At 40.0% G+C, this 20,713-nt stretch overlaps 1 protein-coding gene across 1 annotated transcript; it reads left to right on the forward strand.

Moving 5' to 3' along the window:
- The first annotated feature begins 18,800 nt into the window (after positions 1-18,800).
- Positions 18,801-19,898, forward strand: LOC143559728 (uncharacterized). The gene has a single exon (XM_077048214.1). The coding sequence runs from the start codon at positions 18,801-18,803 to the stop codon at positions 19,896-19,898; it is 1,098 nt and encodes a 365-aa protein (XP_076904329.1).
- The last annotated feature ends 815 nt before the right edge of the window (positions 19,899-20,713 follow it).

Below are 20,713 nucleotides of genomic sequence, written 5' to 3' on the forward strand. Positions count from 1 at the left end.
TCCATAGTTATCATATCCCATTTCCATATCAGGATTTCCAGTTGTTGTAGTAATCCTAACGGCTTTTGATGTTCAGCTTTCACTTTAGAACACGTCAGGCATTTAGCTACATATAAAGCAATATCTTTGTTCATCCCGATCCACCAATAATCATCTTTTAGATTGTGATACATCTTGTCACTTCCCGGATGCATCATATACTTTGACTTTTGTGTTTCTTCTAGAATCTTATTTCTCAAACTCCAGACCATCGGTACCCAAATCCAAGTACCGAGTCTAAGTATTTCACCACTTCCTTTGACTAACTGGTCGATTGTACCATTCTCTTTTTAAGCTTTAATGTTTCCTTCTTCCATTACCAACTTCTGAGCTTATTTGATCTGACTAGCTAAATCAACTTTGAGTTCCAATCTAAGAGCTCGGACTCTCTTTGGTTTCTCATGTTCTTTTCTACTTAAGGCGTCAGCCACAACATTCGCCTTTCCTTCATGATATATGATCTCACAATCATAATCATTAAGTGTTTCCATCCAACGCCTTTGCCTCATGTTTAATTTTTTTGGTCGAATATATGCTTCAAACTTTTGTGATCAGTGTATATAATGAACTTAACACCATACAAATAATGTCGCCATAATTTCAACGCGAAGATTATAGCGCCTAATTCAAGATCGTGTGTGGTGTAATTCTTTTCATGAATTTTTAACTGCCTTGAAGCATAAGCAATTACTTTCTTCCCTTTCATCAAAACACATCCCATTACTGTGTGCGAAGCATCACAGTAAATGATAAAGTTTTCCAATCCTTCTGTTAAGGCCAAGATAGGTGCATTGGTTAACTTTTGTTTGAGTGTTTCAAATGCTTCTTCTTGTTTCCCCATTCAAACTTAATTTATTTTTTTGTGAGTGAAGTTAATGGGACAGCTATTCAGGAGAATTTTTGAATAAACCTTCGATAATAACCGGCTAAGCCTAGGAAACTTCTGACTTGAGTCGGCGTTTTAGGTTTCTCCCATTTAGTTATTGCTTCAATATTTGCTGGATCTACTTGAATACCCTTCTCATTTATAACATGTCCAAGAAATTGAACTTCGGTTAACCAAAATTCACACTTGGAGAATTTGGCGTACAATTTCTCGTTTCTTAGGGTTTCAAGTATGATCTTGAAATGAACTTGATGACCGTCTTTGGATTTTGAGTAAACAAGAATGCCATCAATGAAGACGATAACAAACTTGTCAAGATATGGTTTACAAATACGATTCATCATGTCCATGAAAGCTGCCGGAGCATTAGTGAGTCCGAAAGGCATCACGATAAACTCATAATGTCCGTATCGGGTTCTAAAGGCTGTCTTTGGGATATCTTCTTCTTGTACTTTCAACTAGTGGTAACCCGATCTAAGATCAATCTTTGAAAAACAACTCGCTCCTTGGAGCTGATCAAACAAATCGTCAATTCTTGGAAGTGGATACTTATTCTTGATTGTGACCTTATTCAGTTTTCTATAATCTATGCACATTCTCATCGATCCGTCCTTCTTCTTTACCAACAGAATTGGAGCTCCCCATGGTGACGAACTTGGTCGTATAAATCATTTCTCCAAAAGCTCATCTAACTGCTTCTTTAGTTCTTTCATTTCCGTAGGTGCTAGACGATAAGGAGATTTAGCTATCGGTGAAGTTCCCGGTATAAGGTCGATTCTAAACTCTACTTCTCTATCTGGCGGGGCTCCTGGTAACTCGTCAGGAAATACATCTTGAAATTCGGACATGATTGGCACCTCCTCCATCTTCTTGGGTTCAGGTTCTTTAGTTACATAGGCCATGAATGCAAGGCATCCTTTACCTAAGCAACTACTTGCTTTTATTTTAGAAATGATTCCTACCCTTCCCGCTTCTTTGTCTCCAGTGATATGAATGGTTTTATTGTTAGACGTTCGGATGTCAATAGCCTTATCATTACATAAGATACGGGCTTGATTATACGATAACCAGTCCATACCTAAAACTACATCAAAACATGCCAATGTCATGGGTAATAATCGCACAGGTATGACGTGATCTGCTAAAGAAATTGTGGCATTATTTAAGACTTCGGTTATTCTACTTATATTACCATCAGCAGTCTCGACTTCATAATGTTTATCTAATTTAACTAAGGGCTCCTTTAATAGACTATAAAATTTATATTCTATAAAACTTTGGTTTGCACCTGAGTCAAATAATACTCTAGCATAAACATTATTAATAGGAAAAGTACCGGTGATCACTTCCGGTATATCTGCTGCCTTCTGGGTGTCTAACATAAAGACACGTGCGTTTCCTTTCTTGGCATCGGTCTTGACACCGCTACCACTTGCTCTAGCCACCATTGTCGTCGGCTTTTTCTTTGGGCACTCATTACTATAATGTCCCCCTTTCCTTACAATCAAAACATACCACTGCTTTCCTCGTGCAGTCAGCTTCCACGTGACCAGGTGTCTTGCAGAAATTACATATGACCGCGTTTTTTGGCCGAAGACATCTTCCGAAGTGTCTCCTACCACATGACTTACACACAAGGCGATTATATACAAACGCCCCTTCCATCTTCTTCTCATTTTCCTCACTTTTCCTCCAACTGGCGTTTTGCTATCATCATTCTTTTTCTCATCCCGATTTCTTATCATCCCATCCATCAAATACCCGGCCAACTCCATAGCGGATTCCGTCGAAGACAGCATATGTGAACGGACTAAGTCACGGATTTCTATTGGCAATCCGTAGATATAGCGCGTCACTTTATTGATTTCAGGAGTGACCAAATGAGGTACAATTCTGTAGTACTCAAGAAATTTGGTGTTATATTCCTTGAGATTGGTTCCCATAACTTTGTGGTTCCATAGTTTAGTCTGAATTTGGTCCATTTCGTTTATTGGACAAAACTTCTTCAATACCATGGCTTTAAACGTTGCCCAGTCCAGATTGTATAAATTTTCTCTACCCTTGATTCCGATCAGGGTATTCCACCACTCTAATGCCTCCCCCTTGAACATCTGGGAGGTATATTACAGTTTCTCATTTTCCGTACACTTGCTAATCAGCACAATCGATTCCATCTCCAACCATCGTAGGGTGTGTATCGCTCCCTTGTCCCCATGGAACTCTTTGGGGTTATACACTTTGAACACCTTGAAATCACAACCCTCGTGTATTTTTAACTTTTTGGTTTTATCACGGAGGTCGTTTTCAGCAGTTGAACTTTCATCACTTCTTTCTTTTTTACTTTCTTTCTTTTCCGACTCCTTTTTAGATTCTTTCTTTGATTCTCTTTTTGAAGTAGCGGATTCACTTTTGCTTTGACTTGCTCTTTTATTAGAATGAGAGGCGGTTCGACTTTGATCATTTTTCATTAAGTCATAAAGTGGAGCTACAACTTCTTTGATTAAATCGCGAATACCGAGCACATAGTCTTTTGGTGTCGCTTGAATATTTGCTGCTACAGTCTTTTCTTTGTTTATGTTTTGTGCTACGGACTTTTCTTTATTATTTATTTGCATTTCTTGATTACTGTTGGCTTTAGACATGCTGTTACATGAATAAAACAAAATTAAGAGAAAAGACAGACTTTCTTTATAATACATTATTTATCTTACAAAGAAAACATAACAGTTAACAACAGTACGTAACTAATCCTTAATCCACTTTTTAACAAGATTTTATCATCTTGCCACATTTCTTAACTATCTTCTTTCCCATTCTCTTTCTGTCAACTTTCTCATTCGTTAGCTCATCCATCACTGAATTTGGTGGGTTAGGATATCCTGTTGGTACGGATGCAGCTGGGAAGAGATAAGCGTTCTCCCGTGGATAGAGATGCGGGTTGGCAACATATGTATGCATTTCTTCATCGGGGATATTGGTAGTGTAAAATTCCTCGATGAGATTTGCTTCCTCGCGGATTTCATTAGCTTGTTGTGATATTGAAGGTCTTGGTCCATTATAAGGAGGAAAACAAAAATTCTCGTCCTCTTCATTTTCTTCCTCTGGATCCTCCTCTTCCTCGGGTTCTTCCTCCGATTCATAAGGATTCTTGATTGGTGATTGAAGTAATCTCTTTTTGTATGGTAAGATGACCCTCATATTTGGCTTACGACTTGGTTCTGCAGTGGTAGGTGGAATTTTGTATCGATAACCTAATGGTGGTGATCCGAATTGCCATCTCCGTAGGTCAGAGTGACAATTCATCCAGCTAGATGATTCGGATTCAGTCTCCTGTTTGATCTTACTCTGTACTTCTTGTTCCTCGGAAGGATGATACGTGGGAATGTCGGATGGGTAGTACTGAGGATTATTGTCAGCAGTGTTGTCGGATATTTCGATTGGGCATTGCTGACTTCCTGGGAGATACACGGGTTGGCACCCATATGGTAACATTGGAATGATCGGTTGATTGTGATTGAAAAAGCTAGTATAATAACTATTGCTACTCTCCATATCGGATGGTTCGTAGTTGATTGTTGGTTTTGATCGGATTGCTACTCGGCGCCTATGACCAAGATAATTAGTGTAAGACATCTGCACTTTAGTTATTTTTAGGGATAGGAGGTTTACCAATCCTATCTTATCCCTACGAAATAGTAATAGGAATAATGACAATAAATTTAATGGTTAAAGCTTAGATACTAATGTTTAATACCTAATTCGCTGAAGCCGATGGCTCTGATACCAACCTGTCACACCCCGACTTAGGGCCTAGGCGTGTGACCACAAGTTGGTACCTGTTTTGTAAATATATCAGAGTTTATGGGTTAGTTTTAGCGGAAGACTTTAGGTTGGAATATTATATTAATTTACATTGAAAATTTACTCGTGAATTAAACACCCGAGTATTAGTTTACAAAATATATGTTCCGTATTACAAGGATTTTTAGTTATCAAAAACAGAGCCATCTTGAACGCACTTCTATCTTCATTAAGACTCCAATCCTTGTTAATGCTACTTATGCTTAGTTACCTGCAATGGGTTGGAAAAATACGTCAGCTATATGCTGGTGAACACGTGTGACTCTATAAAACATTTGAATGACATTACAATACAAATATAGTTTTCTCTACAAGCTTAGCAGAAGCCTTTCTACTTCTAGTCTATGTACCACTGCCCTACACACACAATTATTCCTGAGCCACGTAGCCCTTAATGGGAAGCTAGTTATAACCATTAGCCCACGGCCATGTAGCCTTTGAATGATTAGGCTAAACAGTTATGTTTGGATCCAGACATATGTGTATTCGGTCTGAGTTGATTTTATTCTCTACTTTGTATTATAACGTTTTAGAGATCACATAATCTCATGAAAATATTGACTGAACCTTTAAGACAAACACCTGTTCATCTTATCGAGTATAAATATGTTTTGACTGATTGAAAAGGTTAACGTATTCACCTGTACCGTTGGTGTTGGAAACCTTGACTGATTGATTGATTGTGAATGATATTTATCCTATACATAAATAGGTTCGTATGAATGTTTTGAATGATTAAGCTATGATTGTAAGCTTAACCTTGAAATCATTTATCTTTGATTTGTGAATGAAAAACACTTAGTTTTTATGTGACGTTTGATTTAGCATGCTTTGGCTTATAGGTCATAACACGTTGGTAAGTTTCTCCAGGTAAGTAAATAGGTCCCTCGGTTGATTGGGATTTGTACGAATTACTTTTCCTTAGGCAAGAAACTTACTACTAATGATATCACCCTTACAGTTACTACATGCCCGTTAAAATATATCTTTGATTGACATTACTTATTTATGAAGTAATGTTATGAATACTAGTTTATGAATGTTTATAAAACCTTTCAAGGTCATAGCCTTGGTTGATCGTTCTAAGCTATAATTCAAATAACTTAAACGTAAATCCTACCTTAGATTGGATACTTAGATTGATAATAAGAAAAAGGCAGGATCTTGATCTACTCGATTATACGATTGCTAGCTTGGTTATAACTTCGTTCCTTGCACGAATTACGAGAAAATGGCACGTCGGCTTGTTACGGCAACGGGGCACACCTTTCGAGGTTAAGTTCGTGTAAATGGAGGTGTGTTTGGGATGAATGGAGCTCATGCCCGTCACCCCCTTTTATAGATGAATTCAGGACCCCATCGCGGTACGCAATAGGGTCTTGGTGACCCGTCGCGTATCGCGGCGCCTCACTTTTACTCCGCCTTATGCGGTGGTGACACGTGGCCTGTCATATCGTGCCACGTGTTGACACGTTGTTGGACACGTGTCCACTGACTCAGCAAGTCCATCGCGATACGCGATGGGTTGAATGTTACCCCGTCGTGTACTGTGATGGGTGAAGATTTTCAAAATGTTCAATCTTGGTCCTTATACTTTCTAAGTTAGTATATTAGGCTAAAATTTAATAGGGTTTAAGACGCGGTGTTACACCCCGACCAAAGGCAGCGGAACATGCCGAGGTGTAACGATTGCCCATAAGCACATGACACTATTAAAGCGACAATATTTAATCAACTCATTTCATTTCACAACATCGAAAATGTCACATAACAATATTCATAACAAGTCTCAACAAAATATAACAAAATGTAGCAATTCAAATATTGTTCATTTTTGCTAATATCCTAATGGTATTCGTGACGTTTTCTTCAAACATCCAAAATCAACCATGATGTAAAGCTGTAACATTTCATAAAATAAAGTTTGTCAACACAAAGGTTGGTGAGCAATTCATAAGTTTGAGCAACAATAGTATATAGTAAGAAAACCCACAAAACTAGTATACGAAACATTAAATAAGAGCTATAAACTTGGATAAAATAGTTATCGCTAACAAGTTAGCGACACCCACCTATAAGGGGATGCCAAATAGTTTAGGATTTTATAGTTATCGTTAATTGCATTACGTTAACGACACCTTGCCATGAGGGGTTGCCAAATGGTCTAGGATTTATAGTTCCACCATTCAAAAGCGATAAACACATAGGAAAATAAGCATAGAACACCAAATCGAGCAATTATTCAAGTAAAGTATACAACAACGTAGATGGTCTCCACATACCCAAGACGTCTATAATAATGGATTCCACATACCCATATATCATAGATCTTGTATAATAATGTACAAATGAAAATATTTAAGTTCTACAACTAAAAAGTCAACAACAAGTCTTTTTAACAAAAGTTCGGTTTGGTTCGGTTTCCATCTCACAATGAGTTCATAGATAGTCTCCACATACCCAAGACTTGTAATTGTGACTAACAAACTAAAATGAGCAGAAGTTAAACATGAATAATATGTATTAACAAGTTATACAAGTTTTTATATATCAAGAACACGAAGTCCTCCATGAAGCCTTGCCTTACAAGGTCCGAAACCTCACCGATCGGAACCGGAGAAGCAACTACCAAAGGTAACAAGGGGCGTGATATTATATATATGTTTTACCACCATAAACAAGTATTAATCATGTTAGATGAACAAGTTAGAATTAAAAATTAAACTCAGTTTGACTTTTAGAAGGCAAACACTCAAGAACAACTATGAAAAACCTTTTGAATCTTTGATGTTTTGAGAGAGAAATAAGGGATGTAGCAGGGAATTATGGATAAGAATAGTGGTGTATATATAGGGTAATGTTGGTGGTTAAAGATGGGTGTTAAACACAAGAAATTTTATGCAAAAAGGGTAAAAAACGAACACAAAACAACAAAAACCGTAGCTGCTGCAGGTCTGCCGTCGTGCCCCGTGACCGGAATAGGGGTCCCCCGTCACGCGGCGCAACGGGGTGGATTTCCTGATTTTTCAATATTTTCAAAAATGGCAGTTTTGGCCCCCGAAGTTCGTTTTAAGTGATTTTTACGCGTTTTAAAGCCCGAAATGAATGTTTTCAAGACCCAATAAGTGTAAAACAATGTTGTAACATAAAATCCTTCATTTTGATTATTTCTAAAGTGTCGGTTTACAAAACGGGTCGGTTTACATAATAAAAGTTTACAAAACGAATACTATTCGAGACCCGAAATTGACGAATGTCACAATATCTACTACTTTAGAAAATTTCGTTCCGAAATTAAGACGAAGATGATGATGCAAACAAATGTGGATACTTCTCTTTCATAGAGTCTTCTCGTTCCCAATTAAATTCCGCGCTACGCCGTGATTCCCATTGAACTTTGACTAACCGAATACGGCTACGTTTGGTTTTCTTGTCGTTGCGATCCATGATCTCAACGGGTGGTTCAACCATAATCATCGACTCATCGACATGTACTTCGTCGAGAGGTATATGGAGATTACCCTCGGCTAGGCACTTTTTGAGATTCGAAACATGAAATGTCGGATGAACACCGGCAAGTTCTTGCGGTAGTATGGGTCGATAAGCTACCTTCCCAACACGCTTAAGAATTTTGAAAGGACCAATGATCCGAGCAGCTAGCTTACCCTTCTTTCCGAAACGGACTACCCTCTTCCAAGGAGATACTTTTAGAAGGACAAGATCGTCAACATTAAATTCGATCGGTTTTCGCCGTTTGTCGGCGTAACTCTTTTGACGACTTCTAGCGGCTAAGAGGTTCTTACGGATTTGATCAATGATGTCGGTAGCTTCTTGGAACATTTCGGGTCCCGTGATTTGAGTTTCACCGTTTTCGTTCCAACTAATTGGAGATCGACATTTACGACGGTAAAGAGCTTGAAAATGAGCTACATCAATGCTAGAATGGTAGCTATTGTTATAGGAGAACTCGATGAACGAAAGATGAGAATCCCAATTCCTACCGAAATCAAGAACACACGCTCGTAGCATATCCTCGAGTGTTTGGATTGTACGTTCGGATTGACCGTCCGTTTGAGGATGATAAGCGATGCTAAGATCGAGACGTGTTCCCAAAGCTTGTTGAAGAGAACGCCAAAAATGAGAGGTAAAACGGGCGTCGCGATCGGAGATGATAGACAATGGCAAATCGTGTCGGCACACGATTTCCCGAACATAGATTTGAACAAGCTGCTCGACAGAATACTTCTCGCGGATCGGAATGAAATGAGCAGATTTGGTCAAACGATCGATGATCACCCAAATGCTATCGTTGCCTTATTAAGTGTTGGGTAATTTGGTGATAAAGTGCATAGCAATGTCTTCCCATTTCCAAACGGGAATCGGTGGTTGCTCGAGTAGACCAAAAGGTCTTTGGTGTTCGGCTTTGACTTTTGAGCAAGTATGACATTTAGATACAAACAACGCTACGTCCTTTTTCATACCCGGCCACCAAAAGGTAGCATGAAGATTGAAATACATCTTATCCGCACCGGGATGAACGGAATATCGCGAATTGTGAGCTTCGTCAAGTATACAAGTACGAAGGTTATCGCGATTAGGAACCCACAAACGATTGAGAAAGTACAAAAGACCATCGGGTTTGGTTTCGAGTTGAAGTTCGGCTCCACATGACATTTCGTCGTACATATACCTTCTTCGACGGAGGTACGTTGAGCTTGAAAGATACGAATTTGAAGATCGGTTTGAACGACGACGCTTAAGAGTAGGACGGACTTTACATTAACCTTTCGACTTAGGGCGTCGGCTACAACATTCGCTTTACCGGGATGGTAGAGAATCTCGCAATCGTAATCACTAAGTAATTCGGCCCATCGTCGTTGTCTCATGTTGAGATCTTTTTGGTCAAAAATATGTTGAAGGCTTTTATGATCGGTAAAAACCACACATTTCGTACCGTAAAGGTAATGTATCCAGATTTTGAGAGCGAAAACGACGGCACCAAGTTCGAGATCGTGAGTCGTGTAGTTCTTCTCGTTGACCTTAAGTTGTCATGATGCGTATGCGATTACTTGACCTCGTTGCATGAGAACAAAACCAAGACCTTGATGAGAGGCATCGCAAAATACAACAAAATCGTCATTTCCATCGGGAAGGGTTAGAATAGAAGCATTGCAAAGCATGTCCTTGAGAGTTTGGAAAGCTTCCTCTTGCTTCGTACCCCATTCGAATGGTTTCTCTTTATGAGTGAGGGAGGTAAGAGGAAAGGAAATCTTAGAAAAGTTTCGAATGAAACGCCGATAATATCCGGCCAAACCAAGGAAGGATCGAATTTCCATGGGAGTTGTTGGAGTTTTCCAATCCTTAACGGCCTCAATTTTAGCGGGATCAACATGAATACCTTTGTCGTTTACGATGTGTCCTAAAAATTGAACTTCCTCTAGCCAAAATTCACATTTGGAGAACTTGGCATAGAGTTGTTCGTTTCTAAGGAGCTCGAGAATGGAACGCAAATGATGTTCATGTTCAGCTTTGGATTTAGAAAAGATAAGGATGTCATCAATAAAGACAATAACGAATTTGTCAAGGAATGGTTTGCAAACGCGGTTCATGAGGTCCATAAATACCGCGGGTGCATTTGTTAACCCGAAGGGCATAACCAAAATTTTGAAATATCCATATCGAGTACGAAAAGCGGTTTTCGGAATGTCTTTTTCGTGAACACGCAATTGATGATAACCCGATCGAAGATCGATTTTGGAGAAACAAGTTGTGCCTTGAAGTTGGTCGATTAGTTCGTCGATACGTGGCAAAGGATAACGACTTTTAATGGTGAGTTTGTTAAGTTCTTGGTAATCGATGCACATACGAAACGAACCATCCTTCTTTTTCACGAATAAGACGGGAGCGCCCCAAGGAGAAGAGCTTGGACGAATGAAACCTTTATCGGAAAGTTCTTCGAGTTGATTTGATAGTTCTTGCATTTCCGACGGGGCTAGACGATAAGGAGCCTTGGCCACGGGCATTGCGCCGGGCACAAGATCGATTTGGAATTCAATCGGACGAACGGGAGGAAAACCGGTAACATCGTCGGGAAAGACATCGGGGAAATCATGAACAATGGAAATATCTTGGATTTTCCTTTCCTTATTGTCTTTTGTCACCGAGAGAGCTAAAAACGGAACATACTTTTGGCGTAAGTAATTTTGCGATTGGGAGCACGACATAAGATGTAGCCTTTGAGAAGTAGCGTTTCCAAAGACCTTGAGAATTTTACCATTGGCGAGCGGAATGCGAATGAATTTATCGAAACAAACAACTTCGGCACGGTGCAAAGATAACCAATCCATGCCTACTATGACATCGAAACTTCCCATTTGCATCGGGTTGAGATCGATGGAGAATTTATGGTTAGCAAGGATAAGAGTACAATCGCGGACGACGGAGTTGATGGTAATATAACTGCCATTGGCGACTTCAACAGAAAACAGTCGGGAAAGCTTAGTTCGAGGCATAGCAATTTTCGATTCAAATTTCAAAGAAATAAAACTTCTATCGGCACCAGTATCAAATAAAATAGATGCCAAATGATGGTTCACCAAAAACATACCGTTTACAACATCGCTTTCCACTTGAGCTTGATTCGCGTTCATCATGAAAAATCGCCCTTGGTTGCCATGATTGACTTGAGGCGCTTGTTGTGGAGGTGGAGGTGGTGCTTGGATTTCTTGGATGGGTTGGATGAGTGGTGCATTGAGTTGGGGTGGTTGGGGTTGATAGGTTTGAACTTGGTAAGCTTGTGTTTGGTAGTATCGTATGGTTACGGTTTGAGCTTGGTTGGCAAAGGTTAAACGAGGGCAATTGTATCGGAAATGGTTTGGATCGCCACAAATAAAGCAAGCTCGGGGTTGTTGGGGTTGGTTTGGTGGGTAGGGTGCGTAGTGGTTTTGGGCATTTTGGGGAAAATTTCTCGGTTGGTTAGGTTGGTTGGGTTGGTTTCGTTGGGTGGATCGGCATGTGTTAGGGAAATGACCAAGTCGGTTACAATTTGTACAACGACGACACGGCGAGTTACATATCGGGGAGTTACCAACATAAGGTCTTCGGTTTTGGGGAAGGGTTTGGGCTTGTTGTTGTGGTTGAGGTTGGGTGACGGCATGGTTTCGGTAGTTGGTCTTGGGTTTCTTTTTGTTGTTGTTGTTGTTGTTGTGACGGGATGAGTTGAAGTAGTTGATGGCTTGTGGTGCGGGTTCAACCTTGGCTTGGGGAGCGGGCTCGGATTTGGCTTTCTCGGTCGTTTTCTTAATGGTGAGGGTACCCGCTTTCACGTGATTTTCCGACATCGCGTCGGCCAAAGTGATGGCATCCTCGAGGGTCACGGGTTTGCTACTCATGACAGAGTCCCGGATTTGCATTGGTAAACCCCCAATGTATTTATCGATTTCACGTTCGGTTGGGGTTAACAAATGAGGAACAAGGATGCTCAACTCATGGAAGCGGAGTGGGTAAGCGGCGTTATTACCACTTTCTTGTTTAAGATTCCAAATATCCTCCTCGAGTTTTTGAAGTTCGTGCTTGGGGCAAAACTTCTTCATCATGAGTGCTTTGAGATCGGACCATGGAAAGCCATAGCCGTTTCCGAACCTTGGAGGTGCATAACACTACACCACCATGTTTGAGCGGTTTCTCTAAACATGCTTGACACGAAATTTGTCCTTTTTTCGTCGGGGCATTCGCTGTGTTGGGACACACTCTCGGTCGATTCGAACCATTGCAACAAGGTAGTTGCACAATTGGTTCCATGGAACTCGGACGGTTTAGCACTAGTAAATTGCTTAAGCAGGTAGGATGCGGGTTTGGGTTCAACGGGTGTAACAACGGGTGCGGGTAGGGTAGCTTGGATTTGGGTTATAAGTTCGGGAATCATAGCGGCCATTTGTTTGGCGACGAGAGCGGCCATACGTCGGGTGGAATTCTTGCGCGGTTGGCGTCTTAGCGGAGGCATGCTAAAAGATTATAAAGAAAAAAAAATGGATAAGTTTTGGGTAAAATAAATGAATATGAAGGTGTAAATAAAAAATATAAAATAGGATGAAGTTTGATTTATTTATTGTGAATCCTAGAGTTAGTAAGGAGAAGATGTTAGCGTTAGGTAAAATATATAAAACTTTGTTTATTAATAACAAAACCGAAAACAAACGTAAAATATTTTGAGATGGTTAAAGCTTGAAAATTTGAGATTTTGAGATTTATAGAGTCGAGAAAATCGTGCATGATCCACCATGACTTAATATCCCAACACTAAAAAGTTTATAAAACATCACGTTGGAGTCTAAACATGTGTACGTACCACCGAAACTTTTTCATGTTTTCGACTCAAATAACGATAATAACACAATAAATCGAGATACAACGTCATGTCAAAACGCTAGAACACGTACCACCGCAGTTCTATTGTTTTGACACCGAAAATAAGGATGGCGACCGGAACGCTAGCATTCGACTACTTAAAGTATTGACTTTATAACACGATTTATGGCCTAGAAAACGAGCATTATAACTCAACCATCCCAGGTAAGTATATCACCTTCGATTCTTGGAATCTTTTTGTCAAATGGTCATTTTATAATGTCTCGTTTCCTATGATGGCTACAAACCCGAAATAAACGCAACCTTTAAGGGATTTGAAACAACGGGATCCAAGTTAATCTTGTAATCCATAAAACACAATGAAAATCTAATTTTTGCGTTTTAAGGTAAGGATACCTTGGAAATACTATGAAAGTGTGTGTATGTGAACATTTAGGATATTGGTGAATTTTAAAAAAGTTTATAAATAAATAACATGCGATATGAACAATCAATTATAGAGTAAACACGTATAAGCACACATATAGGACCCTAAGCATAACAATTCTAGGTCGTTACGTCTAACCACCTATCCTAATTGTCATGTCTCTGATACCAATCTGTCACACCCCGACCAAAGGCAGCGGAACATGCCGAGGTGTAACGATTGCCCATAAGCACATGACACTATTAAAGCGACAATATTTAATAAACTCATTTCATTTCACAACATCGAAAATGTCACATAACAATATTCATAACAAGTCTAAACAAAATATAACAAAATGTAGCAATTCAAATATTGTTCATTTTTGCTAATATCCTAATGGTATTCGTGACGTTTTCATCAAGCATCCAAAATCAACCAAGATGTAAAGCTGTAACATTTCATAAAATAAAGTTTGTCAACCCAAAGGTTGGTGAGCAATTCATAAGTTTGAGCAACAATAGTATATAGTAAGAAAACTCACAAAACTAGTATACGAAACATTAAATAAGAGCTATAAACTTGGATAAAATAGTTATCGCTAACAAGTTAGCGACACCCAACTATAAGGGGATGCCAAATAGTTTAGGATTTTATAGTTGTCGTTAATTGCATTACGTTAACGACACCTTGGCATGAGGGGTTGCCAAATGGTCTAGGATTTATAGTTCCACCATCCAAAAGCGATAAACACATAGGCAAATAAGCATAGAACACCAAATCGAGAAATTATTCAAGTAAACTATACAACAACGATTGTGGTTTAAGATCCAAGTATGAAACATTTAGTTTAGATAAGATGAAATGTCACCCCCAAAACAAAAGATAGAAAACGGGGTATGAAGTTACTCACGTTCAAGTAATAAACTTGAAAGATTGATTATTTAGAGATTTACCGGAACGACGAGTTTAACGTATGAAGCCTAAATAAAAGAAAGTCTTGGATTTAGAAAGGTTGTCTTGAAGATCTTTAAATAAAATAATTGTTTCAAAAAGTAAACAATTAAAGTTCAAGGTTTAAAATGTAACTATTTAAGAATTTATAATAATAACCCTTTTAAAAAATGTAAGTTTGCTCGAAACCGGTTTAAAGTATCTAACCTTAATATTTACTTAACCAATATTAAGTAATAAGGTGGGGAAAATGCTAAAATGCAAGTTCCATTGGGCTAAAGATACTAAAACGGGTCTTTAACGAGTGTTCGGGATGTTGGTTCGGGTCTTGACTAATGGTCAAACCCAAAGTCAACTTTCCAAAATATTAATTGTTATGAGATAACTCACAAAAACTTTATAAGACTTAACCAAGTATGTAGATCTGTTGTTTAGAACTAACAACGTACGTTAAGCGAGTGTTCGGTTTTGTCGGTCCAAACTTTGTTATAAGAAAAAGTTGGATCCAACATTTCCAAGTACTTAAGAAAATAATAAAAATCAGTTTGTAAACTATTTTTAAAGAAATATACAAGTCTTGATAGCTAAAAACACATTTGTGTGTCTTAAGCGAGTAAAAATCGGATCGGTTCGGTTTCCATCTCACAACAAGTTCATAGATGGATTCCACATACCCATATATCATAGATCTTGTATAATAATATACAAATGAAAATATTTAAGTTCTACAACTAAATAAGTCAACAACAAGTCTTTTTAACAAAAGTTCGGTTTGGTTCGGTTTCCATCTCACAATGAGTTCATCGATGGTCTCCACATACCCAAGACTTTTAATTGTGACTAACAAACTAAAATGTGCAGAAGTTAAACATGAATAATATGTATAAACAAGTTATATAAGTTTTTATATATCAAGAACACGTAGTCCTCCATGAAGCATTGCCTTACAAGGTCCGAAACCTCACCGATCAGAACCGGAGAAGAAACTATCAAAGGTAACAAGGGGCGTGATATTATATATATATTGTACCACCATAAACAAGTATTAATAATGTTAGATGAACAAGTTAGAATTAAAGATTAAACTTAGTTTGACTTTTAGAAGTCAAACACTCAAGAACAACTATGAACAACCTTTTGAATCTTTGATGTTTTGAGAGAGAAATGAGAGATGTAGCAGGGAATTATAGATAAGAATAGTGGTGTCTATATAGGGTAATGTTGGTGGTCAAAGATGGGTAACACAAGAAATTTCATGCAAAGAGGGTAAAAAACGAACACAAAACAACAAAAACCGTAGCTGCTGCAGGTCTGCCATTGCGCCCCGCGACCGGAATAGAGGTCCCCCGTCGCGTGGCGTGACGGGGTGGATTTCCTGATTTTTCAATATTTTCAGAAATGGCAGTTTTGGCCCTCGAAGTTCGTTTTAAGTGATTTTTAAGCGTTTTAAAGCCCGAAATGAATGTTTTGAAGACCAACAAGTGTAAAATTATGTTGTAACATAAAATCCTTCATTTTGATTATTTCCTAAGTGTCGGTTTACAAAACGGGTCGGTTTACATAATAAAAGTTTACAAAACGAATACTATTCGAGACCCGAAATTGACGAATGTCACACATTTGACCCGAATTAACGGGTATGTGTCTTATCAAACCCAGATATTTCTTAAACGGGTTATAACATCTCATTAAATAAAAAACTTATCTCACCAAATATTTGATACAAAAATCCTGATTTATTTAAAAAAAAAAAGATATATGTTATTTATAATTAAAAAAAAAAGGAATATACTAAAAATTAATATCTGATTTATTTTAAAAAAAAGATATATGTTATTTATAATTAAAAAAAACAATTTTATAGTAAAAAAATAAACGGGCCTTGGGCCCCATCAAACTCATATAGTTTTTAAACCGGGTTATAACATCTCATTTATTTGTGAAACAATCTAATATTAAACCATAAGTATATTATTAACTTTCATACAATAAAAAAAATAAAAATTCAAAAAATAAATAAATATTAAAAATAATAATAAAACGACCTCGTAATACGGGGGATAAAAACTAGTGTATAATATATTTCGATAATATAAACTTTTTCATTTTTCAAACAAAAATTTCAATTTCACCTACTTCATGAAATTTTCAAATATAAAAAATATGCCCAAGTATAATATGTGAACTATCTATAAAAATACAGCATATACATTGTATATTAGTTACATCAAATTTTGGGATTGTTGCTTTTATTTTATATCACTAACCAAATTGACAATCCCCCAATTTGTTATTCGTGTTACATGAAGAGATTACCTAGGATCCAGCCCAATTTTAGAAGCCCAAGACAGCAAAGCCCAATCCCAGAAGCCCAAAGCAACAGAGCCTGATTCCGGAAGCCTGAAGCCCTCTAAGACAAAAAGACAAGTCAACAATTAAAGGGTCCTTGTTGAGTCTAGAGCATGAGGACGGGATGACGCATGTCTGAGGCAAAAGGGGAAATGTCCAGCGGACAATAGAGGGAAGCCTGCTCAAGTCAAGGGACCAGGGATAAACCACTGGATAATAGGGTATACTCTAGGATAACGGTCAAGGGGAGAAGATTCCCTTGACCCCCTATATGTAAAGGGTTTTGTATGTTGTAAAGGCAGAACATCGAGAATACATCTTTCGCATCAACCATCTCTTTAACATTCATATAAAACTTCTCATAAACAAGTGTTTACTCAGATTTTCACTTAAGATTCACTTGAGGTTTTTACATTGGCGCCATCCGTGGGACCTCTGCAACTAGGAAGTCCCACGCCACGGTTTGGAAGAAGATGGTTGATCCAAATCTAGAGCAGAACGTCTCAGGGCTTCAGCCCAGGACAGCCAACGGAAATGAGTCCACAGTTATAGGGTCCAGTCATAATAGAGGACGAGACAGAGAAGGAGGATGCGAGGGGAGAGCGGGAGAAAGACACAGCCTCTGGGGAGAAATGGGAGATAACGCCAGAGTTCATACGGGCTCATAGAGACACACTCAAGGCCTGTCTAGAGGAGCAAGAAAAAGAAGAGAAACTCGCAGCAGTCCGGACACGTCTGCTGTTCGATACCCCAAAGTCCAAGAATGAGGAAGAGCCGGAGAAAACGACTGACAAGGACCCCGGAGTCCTTTTGGAATCACTAGTAACCCTTCTATCTTCGGTTAAAGGTAAGGAAAAATCCATACCTAGCACCCTAGACGCCCCCTACCGTCCCTCAGATACCTCTGACGTGTCGAAATTCACCCGACGATTAGCTGAGGCCACCCTGCCTCCGAAGCTACGGTACCCCTCCACGACAGATAAATATGACGGGACGCAAGACCCCGAAGACCACTTACATGCTTTCAGAGGTGCAGGCATGGTCAGTGGATGGACCATGCCCGCGTGGTGTTTAATGTTCCCCCAGACTCTTTCTGGAGGAGCGAGGGTGTGGTTTGATAGTCTGGAGCCAGGAAGTATAGATAGCTACGAAGAGCTAAGAGGAAAATTTTTACGAAATTTCAGCCAACAGAGAAAAGCCATGAGAAACCCTAATGAAATCCTGCATATCCGGAGAAGGGATGAAGTGAAGGTGGAACAGTTCATGGATCGTTACGTGGCAGAAAGCATGAACATCAAGGGTGTCCCAGAGGTTATGAAAGTTAGTGGGTTCATAAACGGGATGAGGATCTCCCAACTCACGGAAAATTTAGGGGAAGATTTCCCCACTACTTTCGACCAACTGATGGATCGAGTTCGAGCTTTTGTTCGGGGGAAAGATACATAATCCAAACTGCGAGAATGGGAGACCAATAAGGGAGGTCCTAAACCGTTAGGAGGCAAGTTCCGAGCGCCAGTCCAGGTAAGATGCGAGCGCCATTTTATAGAACCCGTTTCACCCCATACAGACCTCCGGGGAATCATTCGGGGTACGTACCCTCCACTACGTATCATCCCCCATGATTTCCCAGCATCAGGCCCGAGGGGGGTAGATACCGACCCCCATACGGAGGAAAGGTGAGCCCGATAGAAGAAGATGTTTTGGTAGCCGATAAGGCTAAATACCCCGTCAGAACACCAGGCCCATTCAAACAAGCATATAAGCCCAACCCGTCTGGATATTGCAATTATCATAAGTGCACGGGCCATACCATGAAAAATTGTGTTCAGCTAAAAAGATTATGGGAGGTAGCTTTAAAGACCGGGCAGCTTCCCCCCCCCGGCTAAAGAACCGCCACCCAGAATAAAGGAGGAAGACGGAGACAGGCATTTCGTAGATATGATACGAAGAAGAGACGAGGGCGATGGAAGCCTCGAAAGACCCTACAATGCGGTAAGAAAGGAGTTTCCACTGATGAACACAGCGTGGATGAATGCTGAGGTCCATTTTCCTGGCATAACAGAAAGTGAGGCCCGGGAAATGCCATTGAACATATCGGCTAGCATAGCCGGACATCGAGTGGCTAGAGTGCACGTTGATGGAGGCAGCGGGGTAGAAGTGATGTACGAGCACTGTTTTCTAAGGCTACAAAGAGACGTCCAGGAAAGGCTGGAAGAAGATATATGCCCATTAATGGGGTTTTTCGGAGAAGTAGTAGAGCCATTGGGATCTCTCAATTTACCGTTCACCCTCCGATACGGAGAGAGAACCCGGACAGTATGCCTCCGTTTCTCCATAGTCCGGGCACCGTCCAAGTATAACGTCATTCTAGGCAGACCGGGTATGAAAGCGCTCAGGGCGGTCCCATCTACGGTACATGGATATATAAAGTTTCCTACTCCTAAGGGAATAGCTACCGTTCGGTCGTCCACGGAAATCATAGCTAGTGTCACCAAAAAGACGCAAGGAAAGAAAGGAGTGGAAAAATGGGTTCTCAACGGGGAGCATCCTGAACAGACAATAAGGATAGGGTCGCAGCTATCCGATAAAGGGAAGGCTGGTCTAAAAGAAGTGTTGCTGCACAACGCAGATGTATTCGCGTGGACTCACAAGGATATGACGGGGGTCCCCCGAACATTGGCACAACACACCTTGGATGAGTTTCATTGGATGGAACCTATCAAGCAGAAAAGAAGAAATTTGGGGCTCCAGAAGAGCCAAGCAGTCCGGGTAGAAACTGCCAAACTAGTACAGGCAGGAATAGTAAGACCAGTCAAATATCCCTGTTGGATAGCAAATCCAGTGATGATTGCCAAAAGCGACAACAGTTGGCGTATGTGTATTGATTTTAAAGATTTGAATAAAGCATGCCCGAAGGACTCCTACCCTCTCCCGGAAATTGAAAAGAAGATAGAGTCCCTCGCCCAATATCCACTCCGATGTTTCCTGGACGCGTATAAAGGGTATCACCAAATCCAAATGAACCCCCAAGACTAAGAGAAAACTTCTTTCTACACAGATGACGGAACCTTTTGCTACACTAAGATGCCGTTCGGTCTCAAAAATGCTGGAGCTACGTACCAACGGTTCATGGACCGTTTGTTTGATCATCAAAAAGAGAAGAATGTGGAGATCTATGTGGATGACCTGGTCATCAAAATCACGGATGAGGGGAAGATGTTAGATGATATCAAGGAAACTTTCAACACCCTTCGACAAGCCAACATGAAACTCAATCCGAGTAAATGCTCATTCGGGGTGGAGGAGGGAAAGTTCCTAGGAGTTTTCGTCACCAAGGAGGGATTTCGGGCAAACCCCGAAAAGATAGAAGCGGTGGCCCAGATGCACCCACCCAAGAACATCAAAGAAGTACAGAGGCTACATGGGAGGTTGGTCGCCCTGAACCGATTCCTCTCCAAAATCGCAGATAGAACCCTGTCGTTCATGGAAGTGTTAAGAAGATGTATGAAAAAGAAAAAGTTCTACTGGGATTCGGAAGCGGATGAGGCCTTCCGGGAATTAAAATCACACCTAAGTGAACTCCCTTTAATTACCTCACCTCTGCCGGGGGAGAAGCAGACTCTCTATCTGTCGTGCACCAACCAAACCATCAGTTCTGCACTCATGGTAGAAAGGAAAGAGGCGAAAATCCCTGTATACTTCGTTAGTTGAACCTAAAAGAGTCCGGAGGAGAGATACTCCTCCATTAAGAAGCTGGTGCTGTCGTTGGTTTTTACCTCAAGAAAGCTGAGGCGGTACTTCCAAGCACATGAAGTCCAGGTGATAACCGACAAACCCCTTCAGCGAATACT

This window comes from Bidens hawaiensis, unplaced genomic scaffold (assembly GCF_021521415.1).
Source record: "Bidens hawaiensis isolate Kalapana, Puna unplaced genomic scaffold, B.hawaiensis_p1.1 tig00020028_1, whole genome shotgun sequence".
Classification (NCBI taxonomy): Eukaryota; Viridiplantae; Streptophyta; class Magnoliopsida; order Asterales; family Asteraceae; genus Bidens; species Bidens hawaiensis.

Coding starts and splice junctions, on each gene's coding strand:
- LOC143559728 (XM_077048214.1), top strand. CDS start 18,801: ATGATACGAAGAAGAGACGAGGGCGATGGAAGCCTCGAAAGACCCTAC.